Source organism: Oryctolagus cuniculus, chromosome 11, assembly GCF_051225735.1.
Source record: "Oryctolagus cuniculus isolate XC-2025 breed Fujian yellow rabbit chromosome 11, ASM5122573v1, whole genome shotgun sequence".
NCBI lineage: Eukaryota > Metazoa > Chordata > Mammalia > Lagomorpha > Leporidae > Oryctolagus > Oryctolagus cuniculus.
In genome coordinates, this window is record NC_142877.1 from 54,756,072 (window position 1) to 54,775,910 (window position 19,839).

General features: G+C 51.9%; 2 protein-coding genes and 1 long non-coding RNA gene across 8 annotated transcripts in view; 1 reads left to right on the forward strand and 2 right to left on the reverse strand.

Moving 5' to 3' along the window:
- BIN2 (bridging integrator 2) overlaps positions 1 to 857 on the reverse strand; it is a 43,425-nt gene extending 42,568 nt beyond the window's left edge. For 4 of the 6 annotated variants that reach the window (XM_089308370.1, XM_070052252.2, XM_089308369.1 and 1 more), the window contains exon 1: positions 477 to 571. Coding sequence is in view for 2 of the 6 variants with exons in the window: in XM_051845477.3 (XP_051701437.3) it covers positions 477 to 638 (162 nt within the window). In the remaining 4 variants the exon portion in view is untranslated. Of the gene's footprint in view, positions 1 to 476 lie in introns of all 6 variants that reach the window. The other 2 variants (XM_051845477.3, XM_051845476.3) reach the window with 2 other exon arrangements.
- Positions 858 to 3,563: 2,706 nt separating this feature from the next.
- Positions 3,564 to 5,015, forward strand: LOC149123469 (uncharacterized). Its single transcript, XR_016216743.1, has 2 exons — positions 3,564 to 3,901; positions 4,467 to 5,015. It is a non-coding gene; the product is annotated as an uncharacterized LOC149123469 (long non-coding RNA).
- On the reverse strand, positions 4,863 to 19,711 carry CELA1 (chymotrypsin like elastase 1). The gene is made up of 8 exons (XM_002711188.6): positions 19,647 to 19,711; positions 18,842 to 18,924; positions 17,109 to 17,209; positions 15,567 to 15,692; positions 14,983 to 15,119; positions 13,159 to 13,304; positions 6,119 to 6,268; positions 4,863 to 5,017 (listed from the first exon to the last, which is right to left on the reverse strand). The coding sequence occupies exons 1-8, from the start codon at positions 19,684 to 19,686 to the stop codon at positions 5,000 to 5,002; spliced, it is 801 nt and encodes a 266-aa protein (XP_002711234.1). The 5' UTR covers positions 19,687 to 19,711; the 3' UTR covers positions 4,863 to 4,999.
- Positions 19,712 to 19,839: the final 128 nt, after the last annotated feature.

The following is a 19,839-nucleotide window of genomic DNA, read 5'->3' on the forward strand; positions in this document are numbered from 1 at the left end:
ATCTTCAGAGAGATTACTCGTTCACATCCTGGCTGGGGTAAACTCCAAAACAGAGATAAGCTACAGCAAGATCCGAGAGCGAGGGCTCCCATCAGCCTGCACCGCACCCAGAGGCCAGCGAGGGGCTAGGGAAAGGGAGACCCACGCAGGGAACGTCCTGGTCCTCAGTGAACTCCCAGTCCGAGCTGCACCTGGGGGCGATGCCCCTCCACCTTCTGCATCCCTGCCATACGGATCGACTGCTAGGACAACACCTGCTGCGCAGCGGGCCGCGGGCACTGTTCGGCCACCCTTTCTCCGTCAGCCTTGGAGGTTCCTAAGAAGAGACTGTTGTCTCGTCTGCTCGGCCTCGCCCTGCCCGGCCCAGGACCGGATGGCGGCCTCGGTCCTCTCCCCCGGAAGCCCACTCCTCGCTCCATGCCCAAGACCCTCCCCACCACCACCCGCGAGGGTCCCCGCGCCCGCCGCCCGCCTACCTTCTCCTGGGCCCTGCTGAACTTCTTCTGCACCTGCTTGGCGAAGAGGCCCGCGGCGCCGCCCGCCTTGCCCTCGGCCATCCTGCCGGCTCCCCAGGGGCGGCTGCCGGGCCTGTGGTTTTCTGAGGCCCCTGAGGAGGAAGTGCGGCTCCCTCCCAGCATGCCTCGCTTCCGGCGCGCGGGCCGCCTCGGGCCTGTCCGCCCGCTCCGGCGGCTCAGCGCTGCGGGCCGCGGGACCGGGACCCCCGGCCTGCCCTCAGGCGGCGCTCACTCGGACCACGCGGAAGCTGCAGGCCCGGTTGAACGGGTCTGCTAGTCAGGGCGTTCCGGAAAACCGGGGAATCATGGAAGCCGCTGGGCAGGCGCCGTTGGGTGCTAGCCAGCAAGGGTCTTAACTGTAGGGAAAATTGTGGCTCACAGCACGGGGCTCCGTGCTGGGCCGCCGAGTAAACGAAATTCAATTTTTTCCCCCAGGTGGTGGTTTAGCCACTCCCCGGAGAGTTGGCTCCAAGAAGCCTGGAACAGGGCAGGTGCTGTGGTGTAGCGGGTAAAGCCACTGCCTGCAGTGCCGGCATCACCGGTTCGAGTCCCGGCCGCTCCATTTCCCATCCAGCTCTCTGCTATGGCCTGGGAAAGCAGTAGAAGATGGCCCAAGTCCTTGGGCCCCTGCACTCACGTGGGAAACCTGGCTTCAGATCGGCGCAGCTCCGGCCATTGCAGCCAACTGGGGAGTGAACCTGCGGATGGAAGACCTCTCTCTCTCTCTCTCTGCCTCCACCTCTCTGTAACTCTGCCTTTAAATAAATAAATTTAAAAAAATAAAATAAAAGAAACTAGCCTGTTGCGGGGGGGGGGAGGGTGGCTAAGGAAAACCAAACCTCAGCAGAAGCTAGAAGCACACCTTGGAAACAGCCCAGTATTTTACACCACGAAGTCTTACCCATACATTGATAACTTTACAGGTGGTCTCAGCCTCCCCCACCCCCAAGGAAAGCTCTCCAGGAGAATCCTCTCTACTCAGCGCCAAACTGGTTACTTAGCCCGATGACATTGTGCATAAAATCTTCACAGCCTTCCTGCAAAGGGGGGGGGGGCTCCTCTGCCCGGTCCCAGGTGGGCTGCCCAGTCTGACAGCACTGAGTAGTGAAACTTTGAGGGGAATGTTACCTGATCCACACTCAGCAAACCCTTTGTCCTGGAGAATAAGGAGGCGGGGGGGGGGGGGGGGGGGATGGACCCCTTTCCCTTATGAGCCCCAGTCTGAATACAAACTGCAAGTCAGCTCTCAGCTGTTTCCTGGGCCGCCCACCTGCCTTGTCAGGTGTCTTCTCTCCGTTGAACCGTGTAACCTTGCTTCTCCGTCTGAATGACCAGAACCGCGTCTGGAAAGGTCTCGCCCATCCATTCTGACGGATGCCCTACCTCATTAGACCTGGCGGCCTTGCTTGTCTCACGTTTGAATTTGTTGTGCAAAGACAATAACCTATTCCACTCTTGTCTGCTGACAGTTGGAGCCCTGTTTTACTTCTGATCCAGCTCTCTGCTATGGCCTGGGAAAGTGGAAGGTGGCCCAAGTCCTTGGGCCCCTGCACCTGCGTGGGAGACCTGAATGAAGCTCCTGGCTCCTGGCTCTGCCCAGTCCTGGCCATTGCAGCTATTTAGGGAATAAATCAGCAGATGGGAGATAACTCTCCTCCTTTAACGCTGCCTTTCAAATAAAAAAAAATTTTTTTAAAGTCTGGAGGTAAAGAGAAGTTGGTAACTAGATGTACCTAATTCAATTTATACAAAACTTTCAGGTAGTAGGTAATTTGGTTTTATTTTTTATGCCGACTTTGGGGTTGGCCTGGAAGAGGCAGAATGAAGAAAATGTTACATGACTTGATGTTGGATGGGAAGGAGTGAGGAGAAACCCAGAGGATGGTGGTACTGTGGGCCCTGAGAGACGATGGCAGTGAGAATGTCACGGAGAAAAGTCCGTGGAAGCCTTGGGGTTCTTGTATCCACGCAAGAAAGAATTCAGGTATGAGACATAGAGCGGAGAGAGAGGCAGAGGGCTGAGCGGGTGGTCTGTTTGGACTCCCTAGGTTTTTAAGGGAGTCTGTTTACCCACCTCCCCCTCTCCTCCAGGACAAAGGAGGGGGAGCCCTGGCAGAAGGGTTTGTTGGGTGAAAATTAGCAAATTCCTCCCCAGGTTTGCTGGTGCCCGGGCAGAGTAGGGGGGTTTCCCTTAGGAAGGCTGAGAAGGTTTTATTGCCCTGTGTTATCAGGTCAGGTATTTGGTCCTGAGGAGAGAATTCTCCTGGGAGCTCTCCCTGGGGGGAGGGCTGGGTCCACCTGGGAGGTTCTCAGGGTCTGGGCAGGACTTTGAAGTGCAAAATGCTGGGCTTCTGGGGCTTCCAGGTAGGTGCTGGTCTTCAGGCCCTGCACACACACATAGGCTGAATTTCTGACTTCCTACCTCACAAGAACAGGTGTGATACCAGCAGAGACCAATACCTGTCCCTCCCAGAACTTGGCAGCACCCTCAGCAATGCATCCCAGCCACTACTTCCCAAGAAAGACCCTTTAGTACAAACATCTTGGGAATTAAAGTTGATGATCACCGGATTGTGCAGCTACCGGGCAGGAGCCACAGTTAACCAGATGGGGAAACTGAGCCTTCGAAAGGATTGGCAAGTTGCCCAAGGGCTATCCCATTCCTCAGTGGTAAAACTGGGACAGGAACACAGGTGTCCTGGCTCCAGTCCAGTCTCTTCCTAGCCTACAGAATGTTCTAGAAGCTGCTGCTGATACTAGCCTGTCTCAGCCACTGTCTTTCTGGCTATGATGTTTATTACCCCTCGTGCCTTTTGTCTGCCCGTCAGGGATTGCTATGAAAAAGCTGCTTTCCATTTTGTCAGACTTCTCCTTTCAAGCCCTCCCCCTGGTCTCCTGGTAGACCATGCTGACAGTCAGAGCCCTGACCAGGATACAGCAGAATTATCTGGTTCCCGGCTCTCTGTGGTTTATAGAACCCTGGATCCGGTTGGCCTATTTTAGTCCCAGCCCCAAACTGCTGATTCACACTTAGCTTGAGGCCTCCTATTGCTGCCTCTTCCTTTCTGCTCTGTCTCTTCCCCTCACCCCTTCCCTTGCTTTGTTTCACATCTTCTTTTCTTTTTTTTCTATGCTTTTTTCTCTAGCCTCCTTTCTGACTTCTCACTTGCATCTGACCCACCTCCTAAGCCTACACTCTTGTCTGTACTGTATCCCAGTTGTTGGCATCACTCAGAAGCCCAGGATGAGCGCTTGTTCTAGGCACTGAAGAGTGAACCAAGAAGTATGAGCCTACGGTCTCCTCTCAGGATCTTTTCCAAGCATTCTATGCCTTTGATTACAGAAAATAGGCACAAGAGAAGACAGGAGACCAAACAGATTAATGGGTGAGTAGATACTAAAATAACTGGAATTGGATGATATAAAACTACTCCCACTGGGCTTAATTTGGGCCCTGGTAAGGATTGCAGCCTTCGGGGGCCAGTGACGGGGTGCAGCATGTTAAGCCTCTGCTTGCGAAACCAGCACCCCACATCAGAGTGCTGATTGGAGTCCCAGCTGCTCCACTTCAGATCCAGCTTCCTGCTGATACACCTGGGAAGGCAACTGAAGATGGCTTGAATACTTGAGCCCCTGCCTTCCATGTTGGAGACCAGGATGGAGTTCCTGGCTCCTGGCTTTGACTTGACTCAGATCTGGCTGTTGCTGCCATTTGGGGAGTGAATCAACAGATAGAAGACCTCTCTCTCTCTCTCTCTCTCTGTGTGTGTGTGTGTGTGTGTGTGTGTGTGTCTGTTTCTGTCTCCTGTCACTCTACCCACTAAATAAATATTTTAAAAATTATTCATGGTGGGGCTGGTGCTGTAGTGTGGCGGGTAAAGCTGCCACCTGCAGTGCCGGCATTCCATATGGGCACCGGTTCGAGTCTTGGCTGCTCCACTTCCAATCCAGCTCTCTGCTGTGGCCTAGGAAAATAGTAGAGAATGGCCCAAGTCCTTGGGCCCCTGCACCTGTGTGGGAGACCCAGAAGAAGCTCCTGGCTCCTGGCTTCGGATCAACCCAGCTCTGTCCATAGCAGCCATTTGGGGAGTGAACCAGCAGATGGAAGACCTCTCTCTCTCTCTCTCTCTCTTTCTCTCTCTCTGCCTCTGCCTCTCAAATAAATAAATAAATAAAGCTTTAAAAATTATTCATGTATTATAATCTAGTAAGATTCTACAAATGGAGACTGTTAATTTTTTTTTAAAGCAGCCCCCAGAAGAACCAGCCCCTAGGTGTGAAATCCAACTTGGGCCCTCTCCTGCATTTCCTCTAGAGGCCTTAATTACAGATGGAAAGACACAGTAGTTTACTGTATATTCAGTTTTTTATTTGCTTTTTGAGTGTGGCGCAGGAGTCTCTTTGAAAGCTTTTTCCTTGTTGACCTTGAGTCTGTGGCAGATGTAGGAGCCATCTTGGGTAGGCAGTTGGACTCAGAAGAAGGCTCAGTTGGAAGCTATGGCCTGAAGGAAAAGACAGAAAAATCCACAGATAGTAACTTCGGCCCACCTCCCTTCTATCTCCTCAAAGCTCCTAGTTAAACATGATCTGAGGGGCTGGCAGTGTGGTGCACCAAGGCGAACTGCCATCTGCAGTGCTGGCATCCCATACGGGCATTGTTTCGAGTCCCAGCTCTTCTGCTTCCAATCTAGCTCCCTGCTAATGCCCCTGGGAAAGCAGCAGAGGATGGCCCAAGGACTTGGGCCCCTGCACCCATGTGGGAGACCTGGAAGAAGCTCCTGGCTTTGGATTGGCCTAGCTCTGGCTGTTGCAGCCATTTGGGGAGTGAATTAGCAGATAGAAGATCTCTCTCTCTCTCTCTCTCTCTCTCTCTACTGTCTTTCTCTGTCTCTCTCTCTCTCTCTTTGTAACTCTGACTTTCAATTAAATAAGTAAATATTTTAAAAAATAAAAGTTGACTTGGTACTGAGCTTCCAGGGAGTTGAGAGGGGGTGGGGGCAAGAAACAAGGCCGAGTTACACCAGGATATTTCTGTGTTATGGGTTCATACCCAGCAAATGGCCATGAGCCAAGATTCATGCGGCTCGAGAAAACATCTAAAGGCTGGAGGGAACAGTGAGATGCGCTGGGTGACTCTCAGATCGGGACAGGCAGAGTCACCTAACCCTCCATCGAGCCCGGTTTATTTAAGATGCGACAACTTCTCTCCAAAGTCAGAGCAAATTTCCACAAAGGCCCCAGACAGAGGCATGAGAGAGGATGTTGACGCCTTGCTCTTGTACCCAGAAGCGTGCAGGCCTTTCTGAAGCTGGTTTTCCCCTGGCTTTGACTTAGCACCGCACTGATACGTGCTTGGTTCAGAACTGCTGATGCCCCTGTCTTAGTGTATGCAGTAAGTTTGCTCAGTGGGTATGTGAAGAGGAACTGGGGGGGGGGGCAGTGTTACTGGGGGAAATTGTGCTACAGAGGGAAGGGAAAGAAATAAACTCATGAGCGTGGTAAGGAAGCTGCTGGCTTCCCCAACCCAACTTTTGCTCCCCAAACCAATCAGTGCTTGGATCTCCAGTTGAATCTGTGTCAACCCATCATTCAAAAAGACTCACATTATTTATCCAACTGATGTAAGCAGAGACCCGGGTGAAGACTGTGGGCTTCTTGCTGACGTTGCAACCCAGGCTGGATACGAAGCTGGTCACTCCGTGGACAGCGTACTGGCCATTCACCAAGCAATGGAGAGGGCCCCCAGAATCACCCTGCAGAGAGCAGAAGTGGAGTCCTAAAACTCCAGGTCGTCGGCGCTTTGGGTCTTTGTTTTTGCTGTACAGTTTTAAAGTTCTGATTCAGAGCTCCACTTCCTTCACACCCCACAATCAGAATGAATCTTGTCCTTTCTAAACAACCGCAGCACTTCTTCCTCCCCTTTGCAGCACGTATGTCCTGATCTGGCTCGTATTTTGGTTTCATAATTTGTTTCTACCTCCCACACACATCTTTGAGCTTCTTCAGACAGGAACTATGTCTTACTATCTTTCCCCTCCAGGATGCTAGCGTAGAACTTTGCACATCTTAATTTCAATAGCTTTCACTGGCTTGAGTTTGGGGTTGAGCAGGCAGGAATTCTAGTGACTCTGTCATCCCCAGCATTTAAACCAATGGGTCTACATAGATCAAGGATTTGGGCTCAGGGTAGGTAATCTATACTCTTTAAATGAAAAATACAGTGCAGAGGAGAGAAACTGAGGCATTGGGTTGTGGTTTCACGCTGAGGCTTAGAATCAGAGGAACCTGAATTTATAGAATTTGGGCTTGGCATGTTTCTCACTCAGCTCCCAGCATGCCAAGTCTATAACTCCAAGCATAACATTAGAAGATATTTCTCTGGGACATCTGGCCAGGCAAGAGGAAAGACCCAAAGACACTGACATTGACAGTCATCCACAACAGTGGCCTAGCCAAAGAAGTCTGCTATAGACAAATTTCCTCTAAGGCTCAGAGCTACAACTCCACCCTGAAATAAGAGCAGACGGTGAGGGATCACCAAACATCCGATGACGACCTCTAATACAAAAATAAAAGGTCAAAACGCAGAAACAAAATATGAAGGCAACCAAGCACAGAGAAGAAAACAAGCAATGAAGCTATGATTAAGATTATATCCAAGGGGTCTGGCACTGTGGCATAGTGGGTAAAGCCACTGCCTGCAGTGCCAAATCCCATATGGCTGCCAGTTCGAGTCCCGGCTGCTCCACTTCTGATCCAGCTCTCTGCTATGGCCTGGAATAGCAGTAGAAGATGGCCCAAGTCTTTGGGCCCCTGCACCTGTGTGGGAGACCTGGAGGAAGCTCCTGACTCCTGGCTTCAGATCAGCATGGCTCTGGCCGTTGTGGCCATCTGGGGATTGAACCAGCAGATGGAAGACCTCTCTCTCTCTCTGCCTCTCCCCCCCCCCCCCCCCGCCTCTCTGTGCCTCTGCCTCTCTGTGACTCTTCTTTTCAAATAAATAAATATTTCTTTTTTTAATAAAAAGATGATATCAATGATATAAGACCAGTATGCTATTAAACAGAACATTAAGAGAACAAAAATAACCTTTGGAAATTATAAACTTCATAGCAGAAATGAAAGATTAGAAAAGCTAGGACAAAAAGAACACATAAAATATAGAGAAAATCAGAGAACCTGTTTAGGAAGTGAACGTGTAAATAGCAGAAATTCTAGAAACAGAAAACTAAAGATGGAGGGGGAGACATGATCAAATAAACAATATTTTCAGGACCAAAGATTTGGAGTTTCCAGGAAAAAATGTCCCATAATTGTCCCTCACCATGAATGCAGATGAACCCACCGAGACACATGTCAGCTACAAATGACTGGAGAATGTGTGGTGGAATTAGTGGGAACCTGACCACGCATTAACCAGATGAAAGAGCCCATTACTAACCCTGGGGAAGAGAGTGATGTGGGGAAGGGAAGGTAACCCTAGAATACCACACCATTTGTAAACAGCACTTCACATAATTATAATAAACACCGAATGTGGATCTCACCAAAATGATTTCGGGCGATTGAGAAAGTGATGGGAAAAGTTTATGCGTAGGGGAGCAGGTATGTACGCATAGAAAAGGAAACAGCCCCATCTCCCATAATGCCTGAACTGAAAACTTAAGTAGTAATGTAAATATGTTGTGTTTTTTTAAAGGTGAGGAGTGCCAGAGAATTAGCTGAAAAGAATTGAAAAGTGGTCCCCTCTGGGGATGAGAAAGCTAGACAGCATCATGACAGTTGTTTTCCATTGAGTCTCAGAGACTTACTTGCCAATTCAAGCAATTTAATAGGTATAGAGCTTCAGTAAAAATGAAAACTTAAAAAATAAGAGCTAGGGGCCGGCGCCGCGGCTCACTAGGCTAATCCTCCGCCTAGCGGCGCCGGCACACCGGGTTCTAGTCCTGGTCGGGGCGCCGGATTCTGTCCCGGTTGCCCCTCTTCCAGGCCAGCTCTCTGCTGTGGCCAGGGAGTGCAGTGGAGGATGGCCCAGGTGCTTGGGCCCTGCACCCCATGGGAGACCAGGAAAAGCACCTGGCTCCTGGCTCCTGCCACCAGATCAGTGCGGTGCGCCGGCCGCAGCGCGCTGGCCGCGGCGGCCATTGGAGGGTGAACCAATGGCAAAAGGAAGACCTTTCTCTCTGTCTCTCTCTCTCGCTGTCCACTCTGCCTGTCAAAAAAATAAAAAAATAAAAAAATAAGAGCTAGGGGTGGGCGTTGTGGTGTAGCAGGTTAAAGCTGCCCCTTGGGACACTCAAGCCCCGGTATCAGAGAGCCTGGGATGCAGTCCCATCTCTGCTTCCAAGCCAACTTCCTTTAATGTGAACCCTGGAAAGCAGCAGAAAATGGCTCAAGAACTTGGGTCTGTGCCACGCACATGGGAGGCTCGGATGGAGTCCCTGGCTCCTGGCCTTGTCCCGGCCCAGTCCTGGCTGCTGCAGCCACTTGGGGAGTGAGCCGGACGATGGAAGAGCTCTCTCTTTCTGCCTTTCAACTAAACACAAATAAGTAAACTTTAAAAAAAAAATCTATTCCATAATGAAACAAAACAGAAAGAAGAACTAGAGAAAGAGACCAAAAGTTCAAACTGGGGCTAATTTTCTTCTAAAGAGGAACTAGCTGTACCCTACCCTTAGCTGCTACTTTAGGAAAAGATGGTTTTTTTTAGCTTATTGATTTCCATTCTTGTACTCAAAGCAACCGAATCCTTTCCACCCCAATTCTAACAGAGATTTGAGAGTATGTCCGAACGAGAGGAATGGAAGATAATTGAATTGTACATATTGTAATACAATGATTTTAAGCTATTTGAGCTGAAAAGAGACCCAGGCTCTGGAGAGATGGAGGGTGTGGCAGGATTTCACAGCAGAAGGAAGAGCTGCGAACACTCTCAGTGGGCCTGCACTGATGCTGCGGGAAAGGGCTCGGGGAATGCACTGGGAGCGGCAGGGCGGGGACCCAGAACCCTAGCAGGCACAGCCTTCGAGAAACTGCAGCGGGACGGGCCCAGGGACACCACTGACTCAGAGAACTGTCAGCGAGGAGCGGCAGCCAGGAGAAAGCACTCTAGTTTTTCAGAGAGACAGACAGACAGACAGACAGAAGGGCGTGAATGAGCTCAGAAAGGCTGCACCTCAGGTCAGGTGGAGCTGGCTGTAAAGACCTGGAGAAGGTGGTGTTACCTGTTTACCTGTCGGTCCCTCTCCTCCCCACTTCCCTGGTTTTTGCTGCTATCCCCATATATGTAGAGTCCCTGGGAAAGTCCCAAGAAAACTAGGGTGAACCGATCATTTTATTTCTCTGGGCTCACAAAAACCCTTTAAATTCTTTCACTGGATTTCAGCCAGCCTCCCAGTCTCCTACTGGCTTCTCCTCCCCCACCTGGCAGGGACCTGCAACTCTGTTCTTCTTCCACGCCAGTCATGCAAGAGAGAGCCCAGCCCTGGGTTAATCCATTCCCTTACAACCCAGTCTTTGAGTGACGTGCAATGACACACGTCCACGTGGTTGTCGCCCGGTCCTCAACCTCAGCCTGTGGGCACCACCTTGCAGTTCAGTCCTTTCCCCATTCACCTCAGTTACTGCAGATCTGTGCAACCTTTGTCCCTTTCTGCCTTCAGGTAGATGGCTCCCAGTTCATGAGTAACTAGAAGCAATAACCCAGAACCTGCCAGCTCCCCAGGCTGCAAACTCCCCTCCATGCCACACGTGCTGTCTTCCTGGTCAAAGCCAGCTCCCGCTCTGCTCCCGTCTCTGTCTCTCTCCTCCAGGGATCTCGTGCCATCTACTAATCCCTCTGTCTGGCTCGCTAGGATCCTTTCCTCTCTGATAACCAACTTCCTTCCTCTTTTAAAGATCTACCCTGCCCAAGACTTGCTGTCCTTAAAGCGTCTAGGTCTCTTCCGTTCCTCCGTGTCACCCAGGGTTCTTGGGAGAGGAACGTGCATTCCTTGCTGTAGTTCTAGTTGCCTCTTTACTCCTCACCCTTCAATCAAACTCAGTCCTCAATCCACCAAAGGTGCTCTTGCCGCGATTACCAATGAGTCACCAACTGCCCAGGTAGCCATTGGAATTCTTATCTGCAGTGGCTCCTGGCTGGCTCCTCTGTGTGTTGGGTGATGATCAGTATTTCCTGAGATTATGTAAACTCTTCTTCCATATTTTTCTCTTACCTCTCTCTACTCCTCCCTTCTTAAATCCTAGTGAGTTCTTTGTCCTCCACCTACCTCTGGCCACCCAAACACTTATGTTCTCATAGTTCTTCTCCAACCTACTTTCTCTCTCTCTCTCTCTCTCTCTCTCTCTCTCCTGCAACCGTTCTTGGGAGGGCTTTCATTTGCTCTCAAAGATACTTCTAACCCAAGTCTCTCTCTCTCTCTCCCAGGCTCCATTTTCTTTCTTTTTTTTTTTTTTCTTTCTTTTTTTTTTTTTTTTTTGACAGGCAGAGTGGACAGTGAGAGAGAGAGAGAGAAAGGTCTTCCTTTGCCGTTGGTTCACCCTCCAGTGGCCGCCGCGGCCAGCACACTGCGGCCGGTGCACCGCGCTGATCCGATGGCAGGAGCCAGGTACTTATCCTGGTCCCCCATGGGGTGCCCAAGCACTTGGGCCATCTTCCACTGCACTCCCTGGCCACAGCAGAGAGCTGGCCTGGAAGAGGGGCAACCGGGACAGAATCCGGCGCCCCAACCAGGACTAGAACCCGGTGTGCTGGTGCCACAAGGTGGAGGATTAGCCTAGTGAGCCGCGGCGCAGGCCAAGGCTCCATTTTCTTATCTGAATTTCTTAGTGGTCAACCCACCCATGACTGTCCCACTAGGATCTCAAACTCAATTTGTCCAGAACCAAATTTGTCACCTTCCCTCCCTGAATCCTGTAAGTCTTGTGTCACTGGAGACAGGAACTCCCTGTCCAGATCCCTTAAACCACAAGCCTGGAGGTCACTGGAGATTCTCCTGCCCATTCCTACTATTACTACCCTAACTGAGACCTCCAAGCCTTGCCCGAGCCATTGCAAGAGCCGCCACCCAGTCTCCTCGCCTCTCAGCGCTCCTAAAAGCAAATCTGCTCATGCTGTTCTGTTTCCAAACCTTCAGGGAGAAAATGCATGTCTCCAGGCAAGGCACTGGGAGCCAAAGCCCGGAGGCTCCCTCTGGCCTCTCTACTCTCACTTTGACATTGCGTATATGGTAAGGGTTTCCGTCTAGGTCAGGGTCAGCAACCATCTTCCGTAAACGCCCAAACAGGACCTACGTCAAGCCCTGTGGGCCATACAGTCTCCGTCACAGCGTCTGCATGATGGTGCAAAAGCAGCCACAAACAAGAAGAGGAAGAGGAAGAGGAAGAGGAAGAGGAAGAGGAGGAAGAGGAGGAAGAAGAGGAAGAGGAAGAGGAAGAGGAAGAGGAAGAGGAAGAAGAAGAAGAAGAAGAAGAAGAAGAAGAAGAAGAAGAAGAAGAAGAAGAAGAAAGTGAACAACCAGCTGGGTTCCAATACAGTGTTATGTCTAAAAACTAATTTTTTCACACATCAGGAAATATTTTTATTTTTTCCCCCTCTAACCATTGAAAAATGCAACAGCCACTCTTAGCTCACAGGCCATACAAATAAAACAGGCAGGGGGCTGGATCTGGCTTGTGGGCTTCCGCCCTCAGCCCTGCTGGGGCCGTAGGGCGCGCCCTCAACTTCTCTATGCTTTCCAGGTTGTTTCTTGGCCCCTTGCCTTCTTCTACACTCTTTCTTCCCTCTGAATGTCTGTGCTTTTTTTCTTTTTCTTTTTCTTTTTTTTTCTTTTTTTTTTTTTGCCTGACGTTTTCCCCTTGAACCTTTAGAACTCACAATAGATTCCACTTTCTCAAGGAACGCTTCTTTTCTTATTCAGCAGGTAGAGGTAGGCACCTGTTCCCAGGATCTCGCCTCACTCCATGCATACCCATATCACAACACATAGCCACGCTGAATTACCAGCTCCCATTGTATGTCTGATGATCTGTTCCTGTCTTTCACCTTGTTTGGTTCATTTCGCATCCCTAGTATTTAGCGCACTGCCAGCATGCAGTCGATACAGCATGAAGAGTTGTTGAACTGCATTAGAAACCCTGTAATATGTCTGAATAGAAGAGAATTCACCCTGCTATACATAAAACATCATACAATTATTTTGGGTACTTTCTCCTCCCATACTCACCTGATGTGCTGCTATAAATACTAAACACTAAAGGGGTGGTGATGAAGGAACTATGAGACAAATTGGGACCTTTGGGAGTGGGGTCACCTATCCAATGACAACAACCCCTCAGGCCACCCTCATTGCTTCCATAAAAGATGTAGGTCACATGCAGCTTCCAAAGAAACACACACACAAGGGCCAACACGCGAATGTCAGGGCCGTATGTACGCTTTGTGGGGGGGGGGTGGCACTGGGCAAGATGAATTTCAAGCTTCCTTTGGACTTTGACATTCGTGATTGCCACGGAAGGCTTCTCATTCTGATGCCAGGGTAGGAAGTTGAGTCTGCACCAGGGCGTGGGAGCAGATGTGAGACAGGGGATGAGGGCGGAGGCGGAGAGGGAGAGCGGGACCAGAACGCCTCGTGCACGGGCTCACCTGGCACCCAGAGCGGACTCCGTCTCCGCCAGCACACACCATGGTGTTCTTCACGGTGGAGCCCCAGTAGGAAGAGCTGGAGCAGGTGGAGTAGCTCACACTGGGCAGAGAGGCCTGCTGCAGGGCCTGGGCCAGCTGCCCGTTGGCTGGACAGAACACATAACATCAGGAGTCAGCCCCAGTTTGCTGTCCCGGGGAGAAACCTTCAGCACCCCACCCACCAAACCTTGGGCAGACTCCACCTCCCTGCCTGTCCCTCGCCGGGCACCCCACCACTTTCCTCTTTATATGACAGCTTCAGGCCTCTTCCTTTAGGGAGTCCTCCTTGCTTGCCATTCTGTGCTCCAAACTGCCAATCCTACTGCTGCTTCTGTGACGTAGGGAGGTATCCAGGCTGTCCTGTTTGTTGGTAAGCCTGCCTGACTGCGATTACGCACACTTGTGTCTATTGCTTGGCGAGCTTGATGTAGCTTTCCTTTCCCTGGCTCTTTCTCAGAGCTGTTGCACATGAATTATTTCTTTGGTTCGTTCCAACAACCCTTTCGTGACGTCACATGCAGTGAGCACATTTGATGCGGGGAGAAGCCCATGTCCGCTCAGCTCCAGGTTTTCCCAGTAGACTGACTGACTTGTCTTGTCTCTCCTGCAGAAGCCTGGATGCTTGCCTGGTGAGCAACAGACTCCCGTGTCAGGCTTCATGGCTTTCTGCCCTTCTTCACTCTCTCTGTTCATGGCCTCCTCTGCCCTGACTCATCTGAGTTGCCTAGATCCGCAGCTACCCTCGGATCACTCGCTCCCACTCACTGCCCAGTGCGTGTCTGTGGACGTAGCTTGATAGGACCACGGCGGCAGCCGGGATGCCCAGCTTCTGGTCTCAGCTCTGCACTAACAAGTGATCAAGGGCCTTAATTTCTTTAGGCCTCTGTGTCCTCTTGTATAAAATGAGGGGCTGGGGGCTGGCATTGTGGCAGAGGTGGGTTAAGCTGCCACCTGCGATGCTGCCAGTTCGAGTCCCGGCTGCTCCACTTCTGAGCCAGCTCCATGCTAATGTGCCTGGGAAAGCAGTAGAAGATGGCCCAGGTGCTTGGGCCCCTGCACCACATGGGAGACCTGGAAGAAGCTCCTGGCTCCTGGCTTTGGCCTGGCCCAGCACTGGCCGTCCGGCTCATTTGGGCAATGAACCAGCAGATGGAAGACCCCTCCCCCACTCTCTGTAACTCTGCCTTTCACATAAATAAATAATTTTTTTAAATGAGGGGATTGGGATCAGTGTCGTAGTATAGTGGGTAAAGCCACTGCCTGTAACACTGGCATCTTATATGGATGCTAGCCCACGTCCCAGCTGTTCCACTTCTGATCCAGCTCTCTGCTGTGGCCTGGGAAAGCAGTAGAAGATGGCCCAAGTGCTTGGGCCCCTGCACCCACGTGGGAGACCCGGAAGAAGCTCCTGGCTCCTGGCTTCAGCCTGGCCTGGCCCCGGCCATTGTGGCCATCTGGGGAGTGAACCAGTGGATGGAAGATCTCTCTCCCTCTCTTCCTCTCTCTCTCTCTCACCTGTCTCTCCCTCTCCCTCTTTCCCTTTCAAATAAACGAATCTCTTAAAAAAAAAAAAAAAAAGGAGCTAGTATGGAATCTTCTCTGAGGTCAGTCTTTCCTAAGTCTTTCTAAGAATCTCTGCCTCGACGCCTCCATAACCACCTCCCAGTTCGCTTTAACAATCACGCATTTCATCTGTGGTTCCTCACGTTCTTGGTCTTGTACTCCAGAAACCCAGCTGTCTAGTTAGGGTCCCTGAGGGGATTGACGCCATGGCGGGTGACTTACTCTTGGTCCTGCCCCAGCCTGTGATGTAGCAGGGGTTGTTGTTGGGCAGGATGACTCCCGACTGGGGCAAGACACCCAACTTGACGGAGCTATTGAGGGTCACGCTCTGGGCCAGGCGCAGCAGGGCGATGTCATAGCTGCAGGAGGAAAGTGGGAGGGGGGAGGGGGCAGTCAGGCCTTCGCTGGCCCTCTCTTAGCTTTTATGTCCCCGTGGGCTTGGACACAAATGACAAATGAAATAGGGTGCTCCCTTGCTGGCCCCAAACGAGCAGCCAGCAACAGGGTGGTGGGACATTAAGTGTTTAACAGCACCACCTACTGGTAATAGCCCAGAATTGCAGCCTAGCTCTCCTCTACATCCCAGGAAAGAGAAGGGATTGACTTGAGACAGAATTCTCAAAAGAAGAAACACACAAAAGGCTGCCCTGCTCCCTGCAGGATCCGGTGAGGGTTCAGTGGGGCTCCCCAGCCAAAGGCCAGCCCACCACAGCCCTCTAGAAGAACATGGAGAGAAAGCCGAGATCCACTCCCTGGCTAGGGAGCCCTCCACCCCCGCTCCCTTGCCAGCCCGGCTTTGCCCCTACCCTGCAGCCACGTTATTGCTGTTCCAGGATGGATGCTTCACAATCTTCTGGACGCTCACGTACTGCTCGGTGCCGTCGTTCTGGTTCAGGTTGTGCTCGCCAGCCACCACGCGGAAGGTCAATTGGCTGGAGTAAGAGAAGCCTGGCGTGATCCCTGGGGCTCAACCTCTTCCTTCTCCCCTTTCGGTAAAAGTTCACAGACATCTCATCTGGCCCCGGGCAAAGAAGAGACAAAAAAGACCCTCAAAGATGAGGGGTAACAAGCGCTCTCATTTGCTGAGTTAGGCACTTGTGGCAATGAAGCTAACTATTATCGCCTTAATCTGCACAGTTTATTAAGCTAAGCATCGGGAACTGCATAGTTCCTAACTTGGGAGAGGTTAGTGAGCATAAATGAAATAATGGCTTCTTGCCTCAGAGAGACTTTTAAAGGAAATACACATTTCTAGACTATTAGCTTTCTAAAATTTTTACTTGGGGGGCTGTAGCAGGTTGGGCTGCCACCTGTGATGCTGGTGTCCCGTGTGGGCGCCGGTTCGGGTCCCAGCTGCTCCACTTCTGAGCCACAGCTCTCTGCTGTGACCTGGGAAAGCAGTGGAGGATGGCCCAGGTTTTTGCGCCCCTGCACCCATGTGGGAGATCCGGAGGAGGCTCCTGGCTTCGGATCGGCTCAGTTCCAGCCGTTGCAACCATTTGGGGTGTGGACCAGCGGATAGAGGACCTCTCTGTGTGTCTCTGTCTCTGTAAGTCAGCCTCTCAAATAAATAAATCATTTAAAAATTTTTATTTATTTACTTGAGAGTCAGAGAAAGAAAGTTTCTATCTGCTAGTTCACTCCTTCAATGCCTGCCAAGCTGGGAGCCATGAACTCAATTCAGATCTCCCACAGTTGTGGCAGGGACTCAACTACATGAGCTGTCAGGGCTGCCTCACAGAGTCTGGATTAGCAGGAAGCTGGATTCAGAAGCCAGAGCCAAGTATTGAACCCAGGCACGCCAATATGGGACACAGGTGTCTTAACTACCAGGCTAAACACCTGCCCCCTAGACTATTCGTTCTTAAAACATGATGGCTGGCCCAGCATCATCTGGAGTCTTGTTAGAAAGGCAAATTCTCAGGTCTTGCTCTGGACCTACCAAATCAGAAACTCTGCTGGTTTGAGCCCAACAATCTGCCTTCCGGGTTATTCTGATCCAAGTACAAATGTGAGAACCATTGCTCATGACAAACAGGAAAAAATAGTCACCAGTCAGACCTCGAGTAGGCACTTCAATATTTACTCACTTCTCACAACAACTACAAAGAAGGTATTATGACCTCATCTGAGAGAATGGGGCACAGAGCCGCGCACTTCCAGGCTGCCTGGCCAGAAGACTCTGGAACTCAAGCCTGCCTCACTCCAAAGCCTGTCCTTTTTGTTATACGGGTCCTACCTCCCTGTCGACCCCGCAACCCACTGCCCACCCCTTCACAGCATGCTCTGAGACATCAAAGCCAGCCCCTTCCCCTCCCAGGGCCCAGGAAAATGGATCATTTTCTCACGAGTCCACGCAGTGAGCAGCTGTCATCACCCAGTTACTCTTGATGAGGGTCCCTCCACAAGTATGATACCAGGAGCTTCCCGATTTGTACTGGAGAGAGATCTGGAGGGGGGTAGGGGGAGAGAGGAGGGAAAGACTGGTGTTTCTCAAAAAGGATTTCTCCACCCCTTTTGAGCCTGCTACCTCCTTAAGTCCCGGGTATCGCTCAAAGCGTTCTCCGGCACCCTGGGCTATGATGGTGAACGGGTTTCCTCGGCGCTTGGCAATGCAGTCCGTTGCTTTGCAGGGCTTCCCGGAGTGTGGTGCTGAGAAGAGGAATCAGCAGGAAAGAGCTGCATGGCTCACTGATATCCACTGTGTGTACACACCCCGTGCATGGGGCGGGGGTCTCCAGAAATGCGTATCATGAAAAACTAGCCATGGCTGGCCAAAGCTTTTGCTCCAAGGGCAAAGACTGAAGCTGCCACTCGGGACACCTGCATCCCCTGATAAGAGCATCAGGTTTGTGTAGTCCCAGCTCCCACTTCTAGTCCAGCTTCCTGCTCGTGTGCACCCTGGGAGGCAGAGGCTGACAGATCAAATACTTGGGTTCCTGCCACCCATGTGGAAGTCACAGATGGAGTTCCAGGCTCCTGGCTTTGACCTGGCCCAGTTTTGGCTGTTGTGGGAATTTGGGGAGTGAACCAGCAGACTGAAGATATATCTCTCTCTCTCTCTCTGACTTTCAAATACATAAATTTAAAAGTTTTTGCACCAACATAAACTTACCTTTAAAAATTTGTTTACCTATTTGAAAGGCAGAGCATCAGAGAGGGGGGCAGGAGAGACAGAGATAGAAGGATAATAGGTGAGAGAGAGAGAGAGAGAGAGAGAGAGAGAGAGAGAGATGCATAGATAGAGATCTTCCATCCACTGGTTCATTTCCCAAATGGCCACAACAGCCAGTTCTGGGCCAAAGTGAAGCCGGGAGCCAAGACACCCCACATGGGAGGCAGGGACCCAAACACTTGGGCCATTTGCCTTTGAGAAGCCCCCTTGTTTTTGGCACCCCACCCCACCCCCAGTAACTGCCATGGCCCAGGACCCAGGTTCTTCCTCCATTCCCTCTGGGGAGGAAATGCAGCCAAGGACTTGCTCCTCCAGCCCAGCCCCAAAAGCTCAGATCTGCAGAGCTCACCCCCGCTCCCCACCAGAGGGGCCATCATTCTCGACAGTCCGCGGCTCCTCCTCTCACGCCTCCCACTGTACATTAGCTCTGCTCCCGACAACTGAGGCTCACACTTTCGTAAACGGAATCCCATCTCACATCTCATGAGCCCTTCAAAATGTGCCCCATCACCAGCGATGTGGCCAGCATCGCACACTTACACCTGCTCACACCAGGCTCCAGCTGTCCTGTTACAACGGTAGAAACTCCCTGTGAAAATGCACACGCCACACGTGTGTGTGTGTGTGTGTGTGTGTGTGTGCTGTGTGTGTTTCAAGGTATGCAGAGTCAGAGGTGTGAGTCTGGGTTGCTGAGAGTGGTGTGAGTGGTGTCACTGTTCATGCGGGACCCCTTCTTCTAAGAAAGCACCTTACCCAGGGCCATCCATCTTTTTAACATCTGGACCCTAGACAGGCAGAAGGGCACCTGTTGCTGAGCCGCCTCAGACACGCGGCTGTGTGTGTGTGTGTGTGTGTGCGTCCAGCAGGTGTGACTCAGGGTGAAAGTCCCACTAGAGGCACACCCACCTGAGAGGGCCAGGCATTCTTCTTAGCTTCAGTCCCTCCGACAACCCGGGTGTTGGTTTCCGGAAGGTCCTGGGTACTGTGTCCTTTGTGGGGTAGAAGAAAAGTGAGTGATGACTAAGCACGGGTCAGGCCCGGTGGGGGCGGGTGGCGGCGGCTTTGCTTTGAGGCACGTTAGCCATGTCTGCAAATTCACAGCTCCTCCCGGACAAATGGGGGCACCCCCAGCCCTCGCTGGAAGTGTACTGAGCCCCTTTCTGAAAGCAGGGGTGGGGGCCTGAGTGCCTTCTGCTTCCCCAAGCTGTCCCCAGAGCCCTGGCAACTCTGTGAAGGGCTCTGACTCAGGTTCCGCCTCCCCACCACCGGGGCGGGGGGCCTAGAGCCCCAGAGGCTCCCTGTGGTCTCAGTCTGCTCGAGGTCACCCCTTGGCTGGAGAGCAACTCCCCCCACCGCAACGCCACCCCAGGGCAGAGCAGGGCCAACAACATGCACATCCCAGCCGGGCACCTGCTAAGAATGTCCTCTTGTCACTGGGGTAGGGGGAAACCCAATCCCCTCCCTGGAAAGGGCTTCTCCCTGCTTCTCGGCTCAGGGTCCTGGCACGCAGAGGGGCCTGTGTGGCTGGTGGCGCTGACATGTCCTATCTTCAGCTCCAGGAGAGTCAAGCTTTTTCTGGACTCAGAGGCAGACGTACGCACCCCCCACCCCCACCCCTGCAAGCTGGGTCCTGGGCTGGGACTCAAGAAGTTTCCCCGCCCCCTACTCTGATGTCCTTTCTTATCGAACTCAAGCCCTGCAGCCCACTTACCATAGAGGACCAGGGTCGCGAGCACCACGATTCGCAGCATGTTGCAGACAGAATGCCCAAGGCTCCCTAGCCATGAGCACAGCCCTCTTTTATACTCCCCTTATCAGCAGCTTTGTGGGCCTTCTTCCTGCCAGTTGGCAGGGCTGCCCCGTGGAAGGCAGAGAAAAGCACAGGTGACATGGAAACGCAAATG

Coding starts and splice junctions, on each gene's coding strand:
- CELA1 (XM_002711188.6), bottom strand. CDS start 19,686: ATGCTGCGAATCGTGGTGCTCGCGACCCTGGTCCTCTATG. Junction 17,210..18,841: donor AGAATGCCTGGCCCTCTCAG/GTGGGTGTGCCT, acceptor ACCCCCCTCCAG/ATCTCTCTCCAGTACAAATC. Junction 13,305..14,982: donor AGGCTGGGGCAGGACCAAGA/GTAAGTCACCCG, acceptor TGTTCTGTCCAG/CCAACGGGCAGCTGGCCCAG.